Source organism: Ursus maritimus, unplaced genomic scaffold (genome assembly GCF_017311325.1).
Source record: "Ursus maritimus isolate PB19 unplaced genomic scaffold, ASM1731132v1 scaffold_2, whole genome shotgun sequence".
Lineage (NCBI taxonomy): Eukaryota > Metazoa > Chordata > Mammalia > Carnivora > Ursidae > Ursus > Ursus maritimus.
Window position 1 is genome coordinate 97,328,686 of NW_024424452.1, and position 22,352 is coordinate 97,351,037.

Genomic DNA, 22,352 nt, shown 5'->3' on the forward strand with positions numbered 1-22,352 from the left:
GTCAAAACCTGATTGAAATGGGTTCAAAAAATAAGAGACAAAGTAGAAACAGCTAATTCAAGCGACTTTCGAAATGAGTTTTTTACATTAAAAAAGTACCTTTTAATTCAAGTATCATGTTTACACATAAAAGTATACATATCCCAGTGAACAATGACAAAGTGAATACTTGGTTTCTTTTAAGGACCCTAGCTCAAAAGAAAGCAGAAAATGGAGCAGCGGCTGAAGGAGGGACAAATGGTATTAATAAGTTTTTGTTAAGAGATGGAATAACAGCATATTTGTATCAGAAATGACTCAGTAGGGAGTAAAAAATCGAAGATATGGGAGAGAGAAGACAATCGCTAAAGCAACATCCTTGGGTAGAAGGTCACAGGATCTGTCGTACCAGTGAAGAGCTCAGCCACATTGAGTGCACAGACACTTCATGCTTTAGTAGGTGGGAAGAAAGTAGTGGATGAAACACAAGTGAGGGTGGTAAATGTCGAGTGTGTTAAGGTTTTCTTCAATACTTCTACTGACTCAATGAAGTAGGAAGCAGATCATCAGCTTAGACAAGGTTCAGAGGACTATCTCTGGAGCCTAACTGCCTGGGGTAGAACCCTAGCTTTATCATTTACTACCTCTGCGATCTTAGGCAAATTATTCAACTTCTGGATGCACTGGTTTCCTTATTTTGTTTTTTTTTTTTTTCTTTAAAGATTTTATTTATTTATTCGACAGAGAGAGAGACAGCCAGCGAGAGAGGGAACACAAGCAGGGGGAGTGGGAGAGGAAGAAGCAGGCTCATAGCAGAGGAGCCTGATGTGGGGCTCGATCCCATAACGCCGGGACCACGCCCTGAGCCGAAGGCAGACGCTTAACCGCTGTGCCACCCAGGTGCCCCATGGTTTCCTTATTTTGAAAATGTATTGATAACAATTATTTTGTGTAACTGTTACAAGTATTAAAGGAGGTAAGAGTAGGGGCGCCTGGGTGGCGCAGTCGTTAAGCGTCTGCCTTCGGCTCAGGGTGTGATCCTGGCGTTATGGGATCGAGACCCACATCGGGCTCCTCTGCTATGAGCCTGCTTCTTCCTCTCCTGCTCCCCCTGCTTGTGTTCCCTCTCTCGCTGGCTGTCTCTGTCAACTAAATAAATAAAATCTTAAAAAAACAAAAAAAAAAGGGAGGTAAGAGTAAAACACTTACAACTGGGTCTGACAGAAGACATGCTCAGTAAATGTTACCCACTATTCTCAATCATGGGAGAGGAGGAAACAAAAGTGTTAGAGGTTTCAGGAGGAAAGAAGGGAGGGATGAGACAGTCTGTAGCAAAGTGATTAAAGTCAATAAATCCAAAAATAGCCAAACAGAGTTAAGGGCTTATTTGAGATTTGTGGTCATTAATTTAAAGACCAACCAGCAAGATTCAGGCACAGCGCAGGTAGAGTTTGATTGAGATTGGAATTTGCTAGACAAATATAATGAGTGGAAGAGAGATGAATGGAATGATTATGATGAGTCACGGAGTCCAAGCTGTATAAGTAGGAAAGTAAGGACATGTCAGAGTGAGGACTGCTGAAATCATGATGGATTAAAGAACTGTATGTGTAGGAAGGGGAGAAAAAATGTTGGAGTTGGGTTTCAAGAGAAAATGCTAAAATCATAGAGATGGTGATTAGAGACGGAGATGTTTTTAGGATGAAGTATGTTGAACTAAAAGGCCAGGGTATTGGAAAGATCCTACAAGGATTTTGAAATGATAAAAAATAATGATGGTAGTTTTGGAGAAGCCAAATGAGCCCAGTGTAAAAATCTTGAGAGTAATCTTTCATTATAACAAGGAGGAATATAGGTGGAAGAGAATGAAAAATGAACTTCAAGCTATTCTATTGCTGTTTGCTTTCTTTTCATTTGTTTTCAAGGAAAAAGAAGAAAAAATAGTCTAGAAGTAGATGTGAGAAGGAAGGTGGACCACTACCCCATCAAGAGGCCCAAGGTCAAAGGAATAGGAAGGAAAACGGACACAACTTGGAGCGCTGCAATGAAAACGGGGTTTTCAGGGGACAGCCAGGTTTCAGCAAGGTAACAGAATGAGGGAATGTTTATAAAAGACAGTGCTAATGAAGGACCATGAGTTCAGAGAGCACAGACACTTTAAAGGGCTGGAGAGATAGAGAAAATGGTTCAAATTAGGAGATATTCAAAGAGAAATGAGATAATAAATGAGAGAAAGGAGATGAGTGATACTTCCTGGGAGTTCTAGGATTCTTTCAAATTACCTGCTAAATAAGTAGTGTGCCTGCCTTGATCTTGACTGTCATGAGGTAATTTGGGTTAAAGGGGCATGATGGAATTAGTCCTGTTTTTGAGGCAGCCTTGATGGTAAGGCTGTGAGTAGTGGGGAAGGAACAATGATGTTTTTCCTGGAGGAATCCAGAGCTCTGGGGCCCTATCTTAATTCCTAATTAATGGTCAAGTAAAGGCTGAGGGAGAATAATGCCAGGAGGTGCAGAGGGTATGCAAAGGCCTCTTCTGCATTTTTTCAGATGGTATGAGGGGGGCCAGGCACATCACTGGATCCTCCAGTCAGGGCCTGGACTAAGGTGAGGCAAGTAAAGTACTTCCCCTGGGTATAAAACTTGAGAGGGTGCCAAATAACTCTGTAATCAAGATAAGTATTTTAATGCATTTTTAAAAATTGAAATTAATGCAGAAAGATAATGCACAAAATATCAAAGTTTCAATAAGAACAAGATCAAAACTATTTTAGAATTCGCCCCCATCTTCTACTAAGCAAACTGGTAAATGAAAAGTGCAACTTAATTCAAGCTAATCAATAGAAAATTTACTAAAACAAAAGAAACAGCAAATATGCAACCTATAGGCATACTTTCATTAAAGATTTTATAAATGAGACTCACCAGTTTTCTTCTTCAGGTTTAATTTCTCTCTGTTCATGTGTTTTGAGATGGGTATTATCACTTTTTTTGTTTTTTTAACAGTTGACGTTTTAGATTCCACAGGAGAAAAATGGATTCTTTTGATTTCTTGTACCTCTGTATGTTCTGTAACTGTAATTCTAACATTTGCATCGTTGCTGGTTCCCTCACTCTTTCTTTTACGGGCAACTAAAGTGGTCTTTGAGGGAGGAGTTATTACATTTTTATAACTCTTAGATTTATTGAATACTGGATCTATAACTGGAAGACAAGATTGAAAACTATCTTTCTCTTTTCGATTATCTGTTACTTTTTCAAATTCGCCTGCTACACTGTTGAGACCTCTTTTTGCCTTTGGTTTATTAGTCTCCTTTTGGTTTTCTCTGGTACAGGTGGGTTTCCTTTTAGTAACAGTAGCAGAAAGTATAGGGCGTCTTGTAAGTTTATCATGGCTGTAACTAGGAATATCTTGAATTGTAGAAAATTTAGGTTGATCTGTTGTAGAACTATAACAATTTGACTTCATTTCTAAAGCTTTGGGGTCTTCAAAAATAGCTTTGGGAGATTCTGAACCCCGACATTCAGGAATACGAGGTAAAACTCCATTTGTTCTCTGATCTTGAGACTGTGAGAACTGAGAATTTTTATTTGATGATGGTGATAATCTACATGTTTGCTGGGATATACATATATATGCCATATTATCTTTTACAAATTGATTTGGGGATAGAATTGGATTAATTGACTCTGATTCTAGATCCTGATTTAGTCCATAATTATCATTTATGAAAGAATCAGGACTTAAGATTGTCCGGTAATTTTCATGTACAGTTTTTGATTCCAAATGCACAGGACTTGAATTATCTTTCATAAACGTATCTGATGAAAGACATGTCACTACCTTTAGTTCATTATTAGCTTCATGGCTGTTTTTTACAAAGGAATCTGGGCTTAGAAAATTTCCTTGGCTTTGTGTAATGTTCAAAGTGGAAAAACAGGTTGGGGTAAGAATAAGTTTACTATTCTCTTCAGTTTGGCCATTAATATTATTTGTGGAGTTAAAGGAAGTTTCATTTACAACTTTCTCACTAAAATTAAAATCTTCCAAAATGCTGGCACCTTCTGCTTTCAACAGTTCCCCGTTTTCACATGCATGAAGAGATGTGTATGTTGTAGATCGACGTACAGAAAGAGGCAAGGAAGTCTCACCATGGCATTCCTTGAAAATGGGACTAATAGGTGATATCGGTATTTTATTTTCTTCAAGGATTAAAGAGTTGTTTTCTGTTGGAGAACAGCTTTCATTCATAGCCAAATTTTCACAAGCTTGTAATGGGTTCCTCACTCTGTCAACTTTTTGTGAAACACAAAATGTTTTGTTAACATTTTGAATACAGGAAATCCTCTTATTACTTGAAGAGGCTGACATTTTCTTCTTATTAATCGTATCCCAAAGACTCCTCTGCAAAAAATAAGCAAAACATAGAGGTTAAGTTGATAGCTACTGAACATTACCTTTAAATTAGCAATATTATGTATGTTACCTCAAGACTTATCAAAATAATCTTTCGGAGGAGTTAAGATGACAGAGTAGGAAAGGGACCCTATTCTTGCCTCGTCTCTCAAGCACAGCTAGATAAGCAATCATTCTGAACACCCAAGAAATTATTCTGAGGACTGAGAAACAAACTGCATAACTGGAGGGAGAAAAGAGGTCACACAGTGGAAGATAGGAGGTGTAGAGACATGATCTGGGGGAGAAAAGAATCACAAGTGCTGTGAAGGGGAGGGAGTGGTGTTTGAGTATTCACACATCAATCAACATAATACACCACATTAGTAAAATAAAGATCGAAACCATATGATCCTCTCATAGATGCAGGTAAAGCATTTGACAAAGTACAGCATCCATTCTTGATAAAAACCCTCAACAAAGTAGGTATAGATAGAGCATATCTCAACATCATTATGGCCATATATGAAAGACCCACAGCTAATATCACCTTCAAAGGGGAAAACAGAGCTTTTCCTCTGCAGTCCCAAGACAGGGACCCAAGACAGGGATGTCCACTCTCACCACAGTTATTTAACATAGTACTAGAAGTCCTAGCCTCAGCAGTCAGACAACAAAAGGAAATAAAAGGCATTCAAATCAGCAAGGAAGAAGTCTTTCACTATTTGCAGATATGATACTACATGTAGAAAACATGAAAGACTCCACCAAAAAATTGCTAGAACTGATACATAAATTCAGTAAAGTTGCAGGATATGAAGTCAACATACGGAAATCTATTGCATTTCTATACACTGATGAAGAAAGAGCAGAAAGGGAAATTAAGGACTCGATTCCATTTACAACTGCACCCAAAACCATAAGGTATCTAGGAGTAAACCTAATCAAAGAGGTAAAAGATCTGTATTCTGAAAACTATAGAACACTTATGAAAGAACTTGAAAATGACACAAAGAAATGGAAAAATATTCCATGCTCATGGGTTGGAAGAACAAATTTTCTTAAAATGTTTATATTACCCAAAGCAATCTACATGTTTAATGCAATCCCTATCAAAATACCACTGGCATTTTTCACAGAGCTAGAACAAACAATCCTAATATGTGTATGAAACCACAAAAGACCTGAATAGCCAAAGCAATCTTGCAAAAGAAAAGCAAAGCTGGAAGCATCACAATTTCAGATCTTTTTTTTTTTTTTTTTTTTTTTAAGATTTTATTTATTTGACAGAGACAGAACGAAAGCACAAGCAGGCAGAGTAGCAGGCAGAGGGAGAGGGAGAAGCAGGCTCCTTGCTTTGCAAGGAGCCCAATGCAGGGCTCGATCCCAGGATCCTGGGATCATGACCTGAGCCGAAGGTAGTAGCTTAACCAACTGAGCCACCCAGGCGCCCCGACAATTCCAGATTTCAAGTTATATTACAAAGCTGTAGTCATCAAGACAGTATGGTACTGGCACAAAACCAGACACATAGATCAGTAGAACAGAATAGAAAACCCAGAAATGGACCCACAACTATATGGTCAACTAATCTTCAACAAAGAAGGGAAGAATATCCAATGGAAACAAGTCTCTTCAACAAATGGTGTTGGGAAAATTGGACAGGCACATGCAGAAGAATGAAACTGGACCACTTTCTTACACCATGCACAAAAATAAATTCAAAATGGATGAAAGATCTATGTGAGACAGTAAACCAACAAAATCCGAAAGGAAAAAATAGGCAGAAACATCTTTGACATCAGCTGTAGCAACTTCTTACTAGACAGGTCTCTAAGGCAAGAGAAAGAAAAGCAAAAATGAACTATTGGGACGTCATCAAGATAAAAAGCTTCTGCACAGTGAAGGAAACAATCAATGAAAGTAAAAAGGTAACCTAAGGAATGAGAGAAGATACTTGTAAATGACATATCTGATAAAGGGTTAGTATCCAAAATCTATAAAGAGCTCATCAAACTCAACACCCGAAGAAAAAATAATCAATTAGGAGATGGGCAGAAGACAACAACAGACATAACAGACATTTATTTCTCCAAAGAAGGTGTCTAGATGACTAAAAGACATGAAAAGATGCTCAACATGACTTATCATCAGGGAAATATAAGTCAAAACTACGATGAAATAGCACCTCACACCTGTCAGAATGGATAAAATTAGCACAGGAAAAACACATGATGGCAAGGGTGCAGAGAAAGGGGAGCCTTCTTACACTGTTGGTGGAAATGCGAACTGGTGCAGCCACTCTGGAAAACAGTATGGAGGTTCCTCAAAAAGTTAAAAATACAACTACCCTCAGACCCAGCAATTGTACTATTGGGTATTTACCCAAAGGACACAAAAATACCGATTCAAAAAGGCATGTGCACCTCAAAATTTATAGCAGCATTATCAACAATAGTCAAATTATGGGAAGAGCCCAAATGTCCATTGACTGATGAACGGATAAAGAAGATGGATATGTATACACAACAGAATATTACTCAGTCATCAAAAAGAATATCTTGCCATTTGCAATGAGGTGGATGGAGCTACAGTGTATTATGCTAAGGGAAATACGTCAATGACAGAAAGACAAATACCTATGCTTTCACTCATATGTGGAATTTAAGAAACAAACAGATGAACATAGGGGAAGGGGAAAAAAAGAGGGACAAGAGACTCTTAACTATAGAGAACAAATTGAGGGTTGCTGGAGAGAATGTGGGTGAGGGATGGGCTAAATGGGTGCTAGGTATTAAAGAGAGCACTTGTGATGGGCACTGGGTATTATATGTAAATGATGAATCATTAAATTCTACTCCTGAAACCAATATTACACTATATGTTAACTAGAATTTAAATAAAAATCTGAAACAAAAAAACACAAAAGACTTCTCAAAATTTTTACATGTTCTTATTTTCTTAGAGTAAATCACAGAATGATTAAAACTTATTACCTTTTTCTTTTTCTGCTCTTCTGCATTTCCTAGTAATATAGCTTGGTGTTTCAGAACATCATTTACAAGAAATGTCACAATCTCTCTTACTCGGCCTTCTTTTAATGGTGTCCAGTTAACAGAAATAACAATTTTTTCTTTAGGCTATAATCAAAGAACACATTTTGAATGAGTATAAAAGTTGTGATGCATAATAATCAAAACATTATGTACAGTTTAAAATACAGCAGATGACTAATAATTGTTAGTCACCAATGCTCTACACCCTAATAACATCTAACAAGTCAAATATATTTTCCTACCCGATCTAATTTCATTATAAGGAAAAAAGCCGCTATTAATAACAAGGTTCAACAAGAAAATAAAATTGTAATAAAATCTTAATTGCATCCACAGCCTGGCAGGAATTCATCAAATGCAAAACCCTGACAATGACAAAACAAACTCTGTGTCCATCGTTTTTCAGGGGAAAAAAGACAAGTTTTGTTGCAAAGTAGAAACCATAAAACATCATAAACAGCTAATTTAAAATAAATAACACTTTCAAAAAGTGAACTTTTACTCTATAATAAACAGCAAATTCTAAAAAAAAAATAAAAAACCCATAAAACAACTCTAGTCCACATAACAAAAAGAAATAAAAAGTATTACACAGATGGAAAAAAAATCTATCTTCCCATAGAACGAAAAGCAGGCATTCATAAAGTAGACGGGAGGGACAGGTTCTTAAGTGTAACTGAACCACTGCTGGCACACAAGTCAATGGACCTCAGATTAGGGCCTCTTCTCACTACCTTATGAAGCAGTTGTATAGACAACTAGTCAGACTTCCTCAGCTAATGGTCTATTTTCACACTTTCGGAGATTCTCAATGGGAAGGGCACAGCAGTCAAAATAAGCACGTAAATTCTTTAGTTTTTGGTAAGAGGGATGGAAGCATTACTATGGCCAATGCAATGCAGAAAAGCTACCCAGGTTGTTCTTGAAACAACAGTTGTAAAATTAAATTTGATTCACCATTAAAACTACACTGTAGCAAAGGGGCAAAAAAGGATCAAAATATTAAAGCATGTGCATCACATGCTTGTTTTTTTGCTGTAGACATATTCAGCCAAAACAAAGCTCTCTATTTCACCGCATAAGTAGTTACCCCGACTCTATTTGGAGTCAGTTTCCCTGATACATATGTAAACTAAAACGCATATTAAGATGACTGATAGTAAAAGCTGCTCTAACCAAGTTACTCACGGCAATCCTAAAAATAGATAGATTAAAATGCTTCTAAAGATGCACCGTGCACGCGTAGTGATACGCTGTCACCGCCCAAATTAGCGCCGACCCTACCCATCTATAGAGCATGTGGAATAAGGACTAGCCCAGAGTCAGTGAAAGGAGGTAAGGGGTCCTTCGTTTGTGGGTTTCTTTTTCAAGTCGCACCCCTGCAACCAAAATGGGCACAGGAGAGCCGGGAGCCGGAGCGCGGGCCCGGGCACGCCCCGCCCACCACCTACCTGCAGCTCGAACCAGCGCAGCGAGACACTAAAGCCCTGCTCAGCGGCTGGGAAGTGGGAGATCTTCACTTCAGTGATCTCGTCGTTAGGGTTGTCCAGGACCAGAGGCAGCGTCCGCGAGTCTCCCAAGCGCACATCTCCGAAGCAGAGGAAAGGCGACCTGCAGAAGTGGCTGAGAGACAGGACCGGCGGGGAAGCTGCGGCATCCTCGGCCGCGTTGCCCCGCAGCCCCGCCGGCGGCCTCCGTTCGGTGGGGCTCACCTCCCAGCTTCGCCCCACACGCCGGGTCGCCATGGCAGCTTCGAGACGCCGCCCGGAGATTCTGGCGCAGCTCCCACAAGGCTGCTGCGGAGCGGGGACCCCGGCCGCGGCCGCTCGGAGGCGGCTGTGGAGGTCGTACAGCGAATTCGCCCCCCTTTCGTTTCCAGTCGCCGACACGCCAGAAAAAAAAGAAGCAAACGCCACAAATTCGCAAACTCCAAAGGGGAGCAAAACAAGTGTGGCCCTAACTTCGGTTTAAACTTCTCGCCTCCACCAATGGGCGCGCCAGGGCACCGCCCACTTCCTCACAAGGCCAATCAATGCGCAGCAGCCTCCGGCCAATGAGAAGACAGCGCCTTATTTAAACGATTACATGGGCCGCCACTGGCTCTGAGCGAAGGAGGCGAAAACCTTGGTGGAGTCTTGGCGACACCCGGAAACCCGTGGTTTAGACTCGAAATTCGCTTATTTGTAAACAGGTTGGGTTAAAGGGGAGAGAGTTAACAGCATTTCCACAGTAAACGTAGCAATCATTGCGGGTGACCGAGACAACCTTAGGTAAAACCGTTAAGTAGACAAAACTTAATTCAAACCATTCCTCTCAGCTAATATACCCCACTCAGAATTATATTCATTAGCTTTCCTTTTGCGGTTTCCTGGGGGAGAGATGGGGGGGGGGAATGAAGAAAATTAAATTTATCGTTGTGTGAATCTGCTTATTTCTGTGACTGTCTATACAAGTTCTCAGTCATTTTACATGCTGGTTCTTACCTCAGGATTCTGGGAGCAAAACTAGATAAACAAAGAAAACTGAGATTCCCAAGAATTCATAAGTAATGGTTTTGACAGCCAGTGCCCTTGACAACTTCTTCGTTTTTAATTGTAGGTATCTAATAATAATGATTATGGCTTGCATATTAGTATTACTATATACAAAGGATTGTTTAAAGTCCTTTACACATTTACTTCAACTTTCACTTCAGTTGAAATAGCTACTATTATTTGTATTTTACAGATGAACAATACAGAGCACACAAGACAGCAAGTTGCAAAGCTAGGATATGTACACAGGCAGTTTGCAGTCTTGCTCTTATCCACGATACCATACCTGCCTCTAAAGATAGTAAGAAACTAAAATATAATGTATGGACGTGTGTATGGGTACACAAAGTATACACAAAACAAAGTCTGAGTAGAAAAATGAGAAAGGGGAGATACTAAATTATATTCATTGACACCCAAAATAACCTGATGTTGAATCCTGTTAAACGATTTTTAAACAAAATTGTTTATTGAGGTTTTTTTGTGGGGGCGGGGGTGGGGGGGGTTTTAGGACTGATCACAATAAGAACACTACTAGTTTTTTTAAGCAAAAAATGTTAATATGAGTAACAATGATTTTCAAGTACACTTAACTTATATTATTTCATATCGTTAATGTTATTCATCAATTAACATTGCAAATATAAGCCCTCTTAAAGCTTAAGTCACTGAAATGTTTTTTTCAACTCTTTTAACATGGTGGTAGCACATTTTGTTTATGTGTTTTCCCTTCATGGTTTTTCATGAAGAAATGCTATTAACTCACTTTTTTTTTTTTTAAAGAAGCACAATGAACTGTCCTATTTTTTATTTGCCCCTCCACTTCCATTCCCCACTCTTTTACAGACTGTTCTTTGCTGTGGGATTCTGATCTACATTCTGTATATGCTACATTAATAGCTTTTTTACTCTGCGGCTTCTGTTTCGCTTCAAAGAGGGAGGTCACTAAGGGAGAGGAGGGAGGTGAGGGTACTTACTTCCTCCCCTCTCTCACCTTGGGCTGACTACATCTCAACATTAAAAGCAACACATAGCTGAATAGGTGCCCTCTCCACATGGGTCTTTCCCCTCATCCCTTTGGATCTAGGGGTGGAAATACCATAGCTGTTAATAGTTCCAGGGTATTGCATTATTGCTTGTTTCCCTACATCCCAGTCACATCTTTGCAAATGCAGGTGACCTTAGAACATGGGTTTGAACTGCACTGGTCTACTTACATGTAGGACTTTTTACAGTACTGTAAATGTATTTTCCTCTTATGATTCTCTTAATAATATTTTATTTTCTCTAGCTTACTATATTGTTTAGGAATGTAGTATAAAATACATGTAACATACAAAATATGTGTTATGTCATTGGTAAGGCTTTTGGTCAACCATAGGCTATTAGTAGTTAACTTTTTTGAGGAGTTAAAAGTTATGCACATTTTCAACTACAGGAGGGGTCAGTGTCCCCGACACCCACATTATTCAAGAGTCAACTGTATTTCGCAGCCTCTCTCTCAAATCTACACCTTGGGAAAAACTGGCGATTTCCTTATGACCATTTCATAAAGGAAGGAAAAGCCTGGTTTATGGATGGAACTGTATGGTAAGCCAGAGGTTCCATTTGTTTATGGTCTTTGCATTCAATTTTTAAGGAGGCATGCAGAGTATGTTCTGCATTCCCATGCTGTTAAAATGTGTTCAATAAAACCTAGATATGCTTTATTAGGACCAAAGAACTTTATATTTATTTTAAATATCAAAATAACACAAAGAACTAGTTCAATATACAATACACTTCCTAGTCTTCACAGAGAACTGAATTTTTCTATAAAGACATTTGTACTTATGAAACATGAGACAGCTAAAATATCTATGTAACTCACAAGATACTTCACACACAGTTGACAAAATAATGAATTTTGATATTTTAGATTTTTCTTTGTAATTGCTTTTAAGTATCCTTTAATGATTAAAAACAAAACTTATGATTTGAGACTGAAGGCTAAGTTCAAAAGCATTTCCACTTTAATGTACATCATAAATCCCCTTAATTAGAACACTAACTACACAACATGGAGCAGCTAAATGCCCACCTCTGTATTCATTCTTTTTGGCAGCCACACTCATCTATTGTAATACAGTTGTATCTATAAGGATAGGAAAAGTCCAATTGTTGGAAGAAATAAAAATTTTGTAATTACACCACAGTACACTGTCCAACTTTAACGCAAGCAGGAATACCAAGCAAAGAGGCAAAATAACAATGAGAAGTATACATGCTCTTCATTCAAGAAATGTTTTAGAATCTCCAACAATAATGCAAGCACTGAAATTACTTTTTTACTTAAGAATTAAAAAAAGATATGCCCATCTTTGTATGACCTCTATTCTTTCAATATAATTCTTATTTTCTCTTTGTATAAATGGCTGCAGAGGCTAAATTGTCTTGGGATTCTTCAATAGTCATAGATTTAAAATCAATACATAGCAAGTTGAATGAAACATTAAACAAAACATAGTCACTCTCTCTACCAAGACCTTCTTTCTCTCATCTTCCACACAACCTAATCCTCTAACTTCTATCTTATTAATGCTACTTCCAAAGAGAAGAGCAAAATGCATGCTAATATTCTAGGATAAAAGTATCTTTAGGTTGAAATAACATTAGAGGAAACAAAGGGGTGATCCCCCCAAAAGAACACAGACTTTACCAAGAGGGGGATGTGCAAAAGAAAGGGGAGGATCTAAGGAAGAATTGCCTATAGTTCCTAGAAATTATTTAGAAAATTATTCTCACATTATCCATTATTCACCCTAATCACAAGTAACATTTATCATAATACTATTTAAAGTTTTAAGAAATGCTACTTGTTCCTTATTAAAGAATACATTTTTAGTCACTTCAAATTTGGCACTGAGTCTTAGAATAATTCAAATATGACTTTAAAAGTCCTAATTTTTCCTGAGTTCATCAACTCAAATTGTAGGTTGGTTGGGATGTTGCTGCTCCTAATGAGAAACTCATCTAGAACCATCACCTCTAGTTCAGTTTTAGGCAAACTGAAATGAGAAGCCATTCAATGTAGAGCTGTGTAGTCGTAGGAACTGATTACTTTTAAAAAGGGAGGGGAAGGTGAGGGGGAGGAGGAGACAGAGAGGCAGACACACTACTCATTTTATTTTATTTGTCAGATTCCTCTAATAAGCATCTAGAGACAGGCCCTGGAGTGGCTTCACAGTAACTATAAAGGCCACAAAAGAGATTTAAAAAAACCAAATGTTCACACTAGTACTTAGTGCCATTTCCCTAAATAATCACAAAGTAATCTAAAAAAAGTGTTGCCTGACCAGCAGGCAGCACAAACATAAAACCCATAACAACAACAACAAAATCAAAATCATTTATTAACCAGTACAATCTAGCCAGCAGAATCAATTTTAAGCAACTACAACACAGTGAAAAGGCACAAAGCATTCAATTCAGAAAAGACTGGGTATAAAAAGGACACTGTCAAAGAGCGAATGCTCTAAATCTGACTTTTCATCAATGATATGTTAAAATGATCTGGTAGGAAGAGAACTCAAACTTATAAACACACCAGTTTAATTGTGTTTCTGTTTGCAATTAAAGAGTGAAAAGCAATGAATGATATTTAATTACTTATTAGCCCTTAACAGTTTATAGTCACTCTGCAAAGATGTCTTGACACTTTTAAAGTTGACAGAATATTATTAGTGTACCTATTTCATGACCTACAATCACTTAAAAGGAAGTCACTTAATAAAGCACCAGTTTAAAACCCTATTTATGCTACTCCTTTTCTCCCAGCAATAAATGACTAAATTACTTAAAAGTATGCAAAGATCATTCATTACCTTTACAGTTGTTGGTTAAATCTTGCTGGCATGAAGAACAAACCCTAATCTTTAATGGTATCTTAGGCTGCAAAAAATAGGTGGGGTTTCTTATAAAAATAACTTCAACTTGTCTTAAAAAAAAATTCTAAGGCAAAATTATTTTAATAGTGTAGTGTAAAAAATAAGTTTATTATTTAGCATTTAATAGTGTCCACTTAAAGGTAACATTCAATTAATTAAACTGAGGAAAACTGAGTATTCTTACTTGTAATTGGTGTGTCAGTAGGACTATTCCCAGAGTATTTTCTTCTGTTTTTATTATACATATAAACACAAACATTTAATCTTAGTATTCAAACTAATGATTTTTTTAAAAATCCATAATACTAGGACTTCAACTGTGCTTCTTTGGACAAATATTTATTCAAACAACAAAGAATTTTAATTCTTTTAAACTATTTTAATACCTACTAAAAATCTTTGGTGCATTTAAGTAAAAACTGATTAGGTTAACAAATTTCTACACTTGATAAATTATTCAATTTACATATTAAGTGCTAACTGCTATCAGCTAAAAAATTAATTTAAAACAATAAATTATGTTCATAAAATAAAAAATTCTGAATGAGGCTAAACTTAGTTGCAAGATTCAAAATTTTAAGTATAGTTACAAAATTAATGGATTTTAGAGTTAATGGAACTTTTGTCCAAATACTCCAAATTAAATTACAAAAGGTTAACTGAAAAGAGTAGGCCTCATTACATATTTTTTGTGCCAACTTCAATGACTTATATACATTCAGTTTGCCCAAATCCATGAGGTTTTCACAATTTTAAAATTTCCTATATTCTAATTTTGGAAATTAGAGGCAGCAGATTTGTGTGTTTGTCCACCCGCTGAGATAATTTCTTCATAAGAATTAGACTAGTTCCCAGACTGTTTAAGATTACATGAGAAAATGTCGTGCCTGGCACAGAATAAGCATTTATTAATGCTAGCTTTCTTTCCCTATTAGTTAGTAGCTCTGACATTTATTAATGATGTGAGCTTAACTGAGTCCTTTATCTTAACCTCAGATTCTTCATCTCTAAAATGGGAATATAGCATGTCCTTTCTCTTTCAGAGCTGGTTATGAGGTTAAATAAGATAACTGAGAGCATTTTATGAAAGAGTAAACCAATATTCAAGTTTATCTATAATAACAACTAAATATAATTCTATTCCACTTTATATAAGAGATGTATTCCAGAAAAGTTTTATACTGTAAACCAATTCCTACAATCAAATTATATATGTAAAGCACTAGGAAATTATTATTAATAGAATCTTAAAGTAAATACCTTCAAAAAGCAAAGTATTCTTTTCAATGTGAAAATGCAACACCCTCTTTCTTTCTTGCTACCAAGCATATAATATACCATACACAGACACATACATACCATCTGCCATAAATAAGTCCAAACTTTTCTATGATAGTGTCTATGTAAGGCAGGGTATACTTTTAGGTATTATTTCGTCTCATTGTAGTAAGTTTTTAGTTAAAAGTCTTGCTGGTCTTTATGATAAAAATCATAAAGATCTATATTTTTAAAAGTCAATTTGAAAGACTAACAGACTAACAGTACCTCATATAGTCAAGTTCAATCATGTAAGTACCCCAGATATAACATTTCCACACAAAAGAACCTTTTAAAAAGAAGAATACAGTAATTATATCTATTGATCCTAGATTAATTACAACCAAACATTGATAACTGAGGCAAAACTCAGGTTGGTTTTGTTACTTATATGAGCTACTTTGGTTAACTGCCTCAATCTCAACATTTTTTTTTTCTTTTGTTTTATTTCCACTAGTATGGTGAATGTTCCTGTAAAGTACCTTCATTTCTTAAGTGCTTCAGCAAACAAGTTTCCCCATTTATTAAGTGGTTAAATTTTATTCATTAAAACTTCATTTTTTTATTTGTGATTTTTTTTTCACAAGGGCTGGGCCAGACTTTACAGTTTACACAAAAAAAAGTGCTTAAAGCAATTAGGAGTGTAAACAAAACTGAACTAGAAAACTCTTAAAATTGCTATTTTCCAGTAGTTTATATACAAATGACATGCTAATAATAAAATCAACCCTGCCTATTCTAATTCTTCAAGCAGCTCTACTAGGAAACATTATCCTAGCTTAAGTTTAAATTGACTTGAAAGTATGGAAAGTGCACATCTTTAAAGGTATTTTATAATTCTGACTTTTTCCTCGATTAATTTTTATCAATGAGGTTTTTGCTCTAACTGCTATTTCCTTTCACCAAGTCCTCAAGTCTTATCTCCTACAAAAATAAAAAACAAGGATATTACAGACATTAGGCTTATGTGAAAACCAAAATAAAGGTCTAGATTACATGTAAATCTGTATACAAGTAGTGGTTCCCTTTAATTAAAGTAAACATTAAGTTTAGTTAGACATGAATTTTTATAATTTGTTTGGCACCTTCCCTAACAATTATATATGAAATATCTAGGTTCTGTTTCCCACAATTTTGTTAGCCAAAGTAAATGAGACCAAAAGTAGCTTGTTAATTAAATTTCATTGATAGTTATAATTGCCCCTCCTTTAGTGAGATGAAAATACATGCTACGATGTAATGTTGATGTTTCTTAAATGATAAAACATAAAAGATGAACTTACCTTCGAAGCTATCTAGTTAAAACTGTCATAATTTGCCTTTAATACCTTTTCAACTTATATAATTTAATGCCTACACATTAAAAATTTGCATTTCTTATTCATAATAATTGAAGCATAGCCAAAAACCAATCATTTGGATAATTATTTCAATTCTAGGTTTCATTTAACAAGCTAATCTTACGTTAAGTTAGCTTTTTGGCTTTGAGTTTGTCAAAAGACCAAAGGATTAATAATAACCTGAAATTAGGGCCACATTAAAAAAAAAAAACAACACAGAAATATCCAAGACTTCCCTATAAATTTAAATTCCTAGTTTCAGTTTTTTAAAATGTGGAAGAAACAATAATGAATTTTAAGTTAGGATAAGGAAGAGTTGCAATTATTAGTGTACTCTTATATTCTTTCTTAAAGGCTACATGGTCCTTAAGCTTGTTTAGAAGATGGTGAAGGGAGAAAAAAGGATTGAAACTAAAGAAGAATAAAAACTTCCATGGATAATTAAGAACAAAACCAAAAACAAAACCATAAAGTCAACAGCTAGTAATTTTGAAAAGTCTGAGAAACCATTAAAAATTAGCACTAAGTCATCTTTAAAAATCATAAAAATGTTCATTTCAAATATTATACCTCAAAATGTGTCCAAATATTCATATGTTCAGTAAACAGAGATACATATTTTTCTTGATTTTTCTGAGGACTGGAGAAACTAGAGAAAATGAAAAAATAGCAGCCTTACTAATTTAAAAGCCATCAGTCTAGGCTACCATTAGCACATAACCATCAAAAAGTCTGTGGAATGTTTAGATTTACTCATGAATGATGCTCATTATTAGAAATACTTTGTACAGCAGTAGCATTATCAAGGCCTAGTAATGTTCCAAGATAAGACTGTTCTCTAGGATCTAGCATTTGTTCAGGTCGTACTGGATGAACTATATTTGCAGGTTGAGGAGTGAGAGTATACTTTTCCAGAAAAGCTAAATCAGCTGCTCGGGGATAATCAGTTGCTTGTGGCTGTGGTGACAAGATCTCATGAGAAGATGGTGGGAGTGTGGTTGTATGACGCACCAGATCATTCTGAGTGTCAGGCATCTGAACTGGAACCAATGTTACTGGAACACATACTTCAGCAGACACATTCTGTAACATAGTCTTTGCTTCTGACTGATAAACTTTGGGCTGGTCCATATATTGTTTTGTTTCTGTTTGAAAGATTTTATCATCAGATGAATATTCTACTGGCAAAGATACAAGTTTTTCCTCAGAAGTACTGAGAGGATCGTCAGGAGATTTTATGCCATGAACATGGTCAATGTGGTATTTCAGCTTGTCTTTCCGCTTAAATGTTGCATTACAGTGCTGACAGTTGAAAGGTCGGGCATCAGAATGAATAACCAGGTGTTTTGTTAAGGTTTTCTTAATTCTAAAAGATTGACTGCAAATTTGACACTTGTATGGTTTTTCACCTGTATGAACAAAAATGAAATTAAGTGTAAAATGCATTCGCTTGATAAGACAATGATTTAAAGTAACAAATTTTCCACACGAATACTCACAAGAACTTAATAACAGCAGTGATATTATATGTTATCACAATAAAGGGAATGGGCTCAAACATTAAAAAGATCCGGGTTTGAATTCTAGCTGTACCACTTACCAGCGAAATCTGGAGCAAGACAGTTTCTGAGCATTGTTTCTTCACCAGTAATATGGAATAACAATAGTACCTACCTCAGAGTTGGTAAATGCATTGAATGAGAAAATGAGTAGTGTTTAGATCTGTACCTGGCATAAGTATTTAATGGACCCACTATTATTATTGTTTTCTTTTATTCCTACTATACCCCCTAAAAAAGTTGTAAAACCAAAACATCTGATTTCTTCCCACGAGAGAAGGGTAAAAAGTAAAACAGCAACCCTGATTAACCGAGTTCTTAGAATCAGACTAAATACTAGTGATACTTACATCTAGTCTGAGGTCAACATAGGAAGCTGGACTAGTTTTCACTTCTTCCTGAGTCAGGTTTCCATACTGTAGTTTTGGGTTTTGGTTTTTTTTTTTAATATGAAACATTATAAATTCCTAGGTTAGCCAGTGTTGTAGGCAGAATAATGGCCACCCAAAGACGTACGTGTTCTAGGGAGCTATAATTATGTTATTTTCCATGGCAAAAGGACTACGTAGATCTGATTAAAGATTCTGAAATGGGAAAATTAACTGGATTATCCAGGTGGGCCCAATTTAAACACATGAGTCTTCAAAACTGGCTGCTAACTGAAGAAGAATGGGTCAGAGAGATGCAACAAGAAGAGAATTCGACCCCTGCATTGCTGGCTTTCACAATGGAAAAAGGCCAGGACCAAGAAATATGGTGGCCTCCAGAAGCTGGGAAAGACTCAGCTTACAGTAAATAATAAAACTAGAACCTACAGCTCAAAAAACCAGTTCCACTAATAAGACAGTTGAGAAGGAAACCGATTCTTTCCTAGAACTGCCAGAAAGAAACGCAGCCCTACCAACATCTAGATTTTCGTCCATGGCAGATTTCTCACCAACAGAGCTATAAGATCATACACAATTATACTGTTTAAGCCACTAAGGTTGTGGTAATATGTTACAGCAGCAATACAAAACAAATAAATCCAGACATACAACTACAACAGACACAAAGGCACATATTTTTAAAGCTAAATGAAAAGATTTTATATTAATTGCTATATGGGTTTGTTGATAGCACTGTTTTCTTCATCTTTCCATTTAAAACAAAGCTAATTCTCCCAGAAACTTAAGAGAATTGCATCTTCAAGTTGAGCCACTAATATCAAACAATTATTTGTTAAATATTATTGCTTAATTGTTATTTTGTAGACCACTAGAACTTTCAAATCTCAGTGACAGAAAATTTATACAGACTGGAATGCTGGTTTCTGATACGATTAGATTTCTACTCGGTTCTGGACTAATATCATTACTGATGTCACTAAAGAAGAAGTAAGACATGAAGTAATATATTATATAAAGGGTTAAAATTCCTGAAAAGATAGTATTTGCAACTGTGTATAGAACACACTGCATCCAACATTTGATTTCACCTCAAATACCTAGAATCAGGGACAATATGAAAAAGGTTATGAAAGACTGTTCTGAAAAACAAAATTACACTTCCAAAATGCAAGAACTATAAAGTTCTTTCTATAATTCCTGGCATCAAAACCAGTCACACCAGCTTTAAATGATTTTTTTTTAAATAAAAACCCTAGCACAGCATTATTAATACCACCGACAAGCACAGATTTTACTTTTAAAGATAAAAGTTTTGGTTTTAAGTGTTCTCCTTTGGCACAGTACTAGCCATGATAGTTTCTTAAGCACATTCATTAAAAAGCTTTTATAAAGGACTTCAAGTCCTAGTCAATCAGTTCCAGTGTTCCATGAATACTTTTAAGAATATAGTGAAAAGAATATAGTGAAAAATACTTTTAAGTCAACAACTATGAACTTAACAAAAAGAGGAATACATATTAAAGAAACATACTTTCTTTTTTTAAAGTTCACATTGTTTTTTGTTTTTTTTTTTTAAGATTTTATTTATTTGACAGAGAGACAGCCAGCGAGGGAGGGAACACAGGCAGGGGGAGTGGGAGAGGAAGAAGTAGGCTTCCAGCAGAGAAGCCTGATGTGGGGCTGGATCCCAGGACCCTGGGATCGCGCCCTGAGCCAAAGGCAGATGCCCAACGACTGAGCCACCCAGGCGCCCCAAAGAAACATACTTTCTACAGCAAGTCTTTCTGTACCAAAATTACCATTTCACAATAATTCATACAAATTGGATGCATCTCAAGATCATAAATCAGAGACCTAAGGAAACAAAGGAAAGGTCTCTTGCAAGATATACAGAAAGGAGTCTATTTTTTAAGAGTAGAAGTAGATAAAACAATTCTCAAAGAAATGTAATCTACTTCTCAGCTAAAATCATAGAAATTTATGAGTTTTTAGAATTAAAAACTGTTGGGGCGCCTGGGTGCTTCAGTCAGTTAAGCATCCAATTCTTGATTTCGGCTCAGGTCATCATCTCAGTCATGAGATCGTGTCCCTCATCAGGCTCCATGCTCAGCGTAGAGTCTGCTTGAGATACTCTCTTCCTCTCGCCCTTTGCCCCTCCCCTGACTCATGCTCTCTCTAAATGAGCAAATAAAATAACATCTTTAGAATTAAAAAATGTCTTCCAGTGGATCAGTTATGTTTAGATATTAAAAATTAGTATATGAAAATATAACTTGAGAACTTTAACTCAGACTTGATAGAGTAGTTTATGTCACACTATATCTCTTGCTGGTGAAGGGGAAAAGATAATAAGATTTTTAAAAACTCAATCTACTCTTTAGAGGCACTGTAGTACAAACAAGGCAGCCAGGACGTAAGAGGCCAAGATTCTGGAGACACAGGAAGATATGGAGGTGTTTTCTTTTCTCAGTGTACTTTCAGATTTAATGTATGGGGAAACAGAGGCCAAGTGGCAGCTGAGGGCTTGATGACATTCCACTGGAATGGAAAGATCAAAGCTGGAGTTTGGAACTACCAAGGATTTAAGGGGTCAAGAGCCTGGAAAGAACAACAAAGAAATGAACAAAAATACCTATATTTGCCAACTCCCAAGATGAACATTTGCCGGATAAGACAGCAAAAAACCAGAGGCTGGGATACTGAAGGTTTGAACAGATATTGCAGCAATCCCAAGGGTACTGAGGAGACAAAGATTAGAGTTTAAGTCTCACTAACGTGGGAAACTCTGGTACAAAAATCATTCTTCAGTTGAGACCCCAGAATGATGATGAACTAGAAGAAAGGTAGAGTAGAAATAGACCAGAAGAGATCAATACCATCTCAGTCTATCTGCTTGTGAGAAAATTAAATACATCTAGGAAAAAATACAACTTCAAGAGCCTCTACAATTTTTCATTCATAAAATCTAAAGTTCAATTCAAAACAGTCAGGCATATCAAGAAATAGAACCAAATGACCAAATGCCAAAAGAGGGAGGAAAAAAAAAAGATAACAGATATGCCTAAAGGTGAAGAAAAATTATGAAGACTGGAATGTTAAAATGAGTATGATTAATATATTCAAGAAAATACAGAAAAGAGAATTTCACCACAGAATTAGAATCTCTGGGAAAAATAAAAATTCTGGAACAGATAAATAAAATAATTGAGGAATTCAGTGGATGGATTCAGTAGCAAATTAGACACTACAGAAGAAATAATCAGTACAGTGGAAAATGGATCAATAGGAATTACCCATATGGAAGCACACAGAAAAACAGGATTGAAAATACAGAAAATACACAAATATGCCTCGGTGGCTCAGATGGTTAAACATCTGACTCTTGATTTCAGCTCAAGTCATGATCTCAGGGTCGTGAGATCAAGTCCTGTGTTGGGCTTGGGGCTGGGTGTGGAGTCTGCCTAAGATTCACTCTCTCCATCTCCCTCTGCCCCTCCCACCAGCACTCACGTTCTTTCTTGCTCTCTAAAAAAACCCAAAAACCAAAAAACAACCCCCCGCAAAAAACAGAAACAGCATGAGATATATATATATATAAGACAAAGTAAAATATCTAACATACATAATTTGGAATCCCAGAAAAAGGAGAGAGTACAGAGCAAAGGCAATATCTGAAAGAAAAAATGGCTGAGAATCTTCTTAAACAATAAAAGACATCTCAAGTCACAGATGCAGTAAGTTCTACAAACATCACAAAATACGAAAAAACCCTAAAGCCAAAAAGCACATCTGGACACACTATAATACAACTACTAAAAATCAAAGATTGAAAAATCTTAAAGAGCAACCAATTAAAA

At 36.3% G+C, this 22,352-nt stretch overlaps 2 protein-coding genes across 2 annotated transcripts in view; both read right to left on the bottom strand.

Moving 5' to 3' along the window:
- The window catches only part of ASPM (assembly factor for spindle microtubules), a 62,714-nt gene extending 53,302 nt beyond the window's left edge, over positions 1-9,412 (bottom strand). The window contains exons 1-3 of the mRNA XM_008685169.2: positions 8,882-9,412; positions 7,371-7,514; positions 2,904-4,383 (exon numbers count right to left, since the gene is read on the bottom strand). Coding sequence (XP_008683391.2) covers positions 2,904-4,383; positions 7,371-7,514; positions 8,882-9,175 — 1,918 coding nt within the window. The 5' untranslated portion in view covers positions 9,176-9,412. The remainder of the gene's footprint in view (positions 1-2,903; positions 4,384-7,370; positions 7,515-8,881) is intronic.
- A 2,264-nt stretch (positions 9,413-11,676) lies between these two features.
- ZBTB41 (zinc finger and BTB domain containing 41) overlaps positions 11,677-22,352 on the bottom strand; it is a 47,054-nt gene continuing 36,378 nt past the window's right edge. The window contains exon 11 of the mRNA XM_008685084.2: positions 11,677-17,956. Within this exon, the coding sequence (XP_008683306.1) occupies positions 17,301-17,956 (656 nt within the window). The 3' untranslated portion in view covers positions 11,677-17,300. The remainder of the gene's footprint in view (positions 17,957-22,352) is intronic.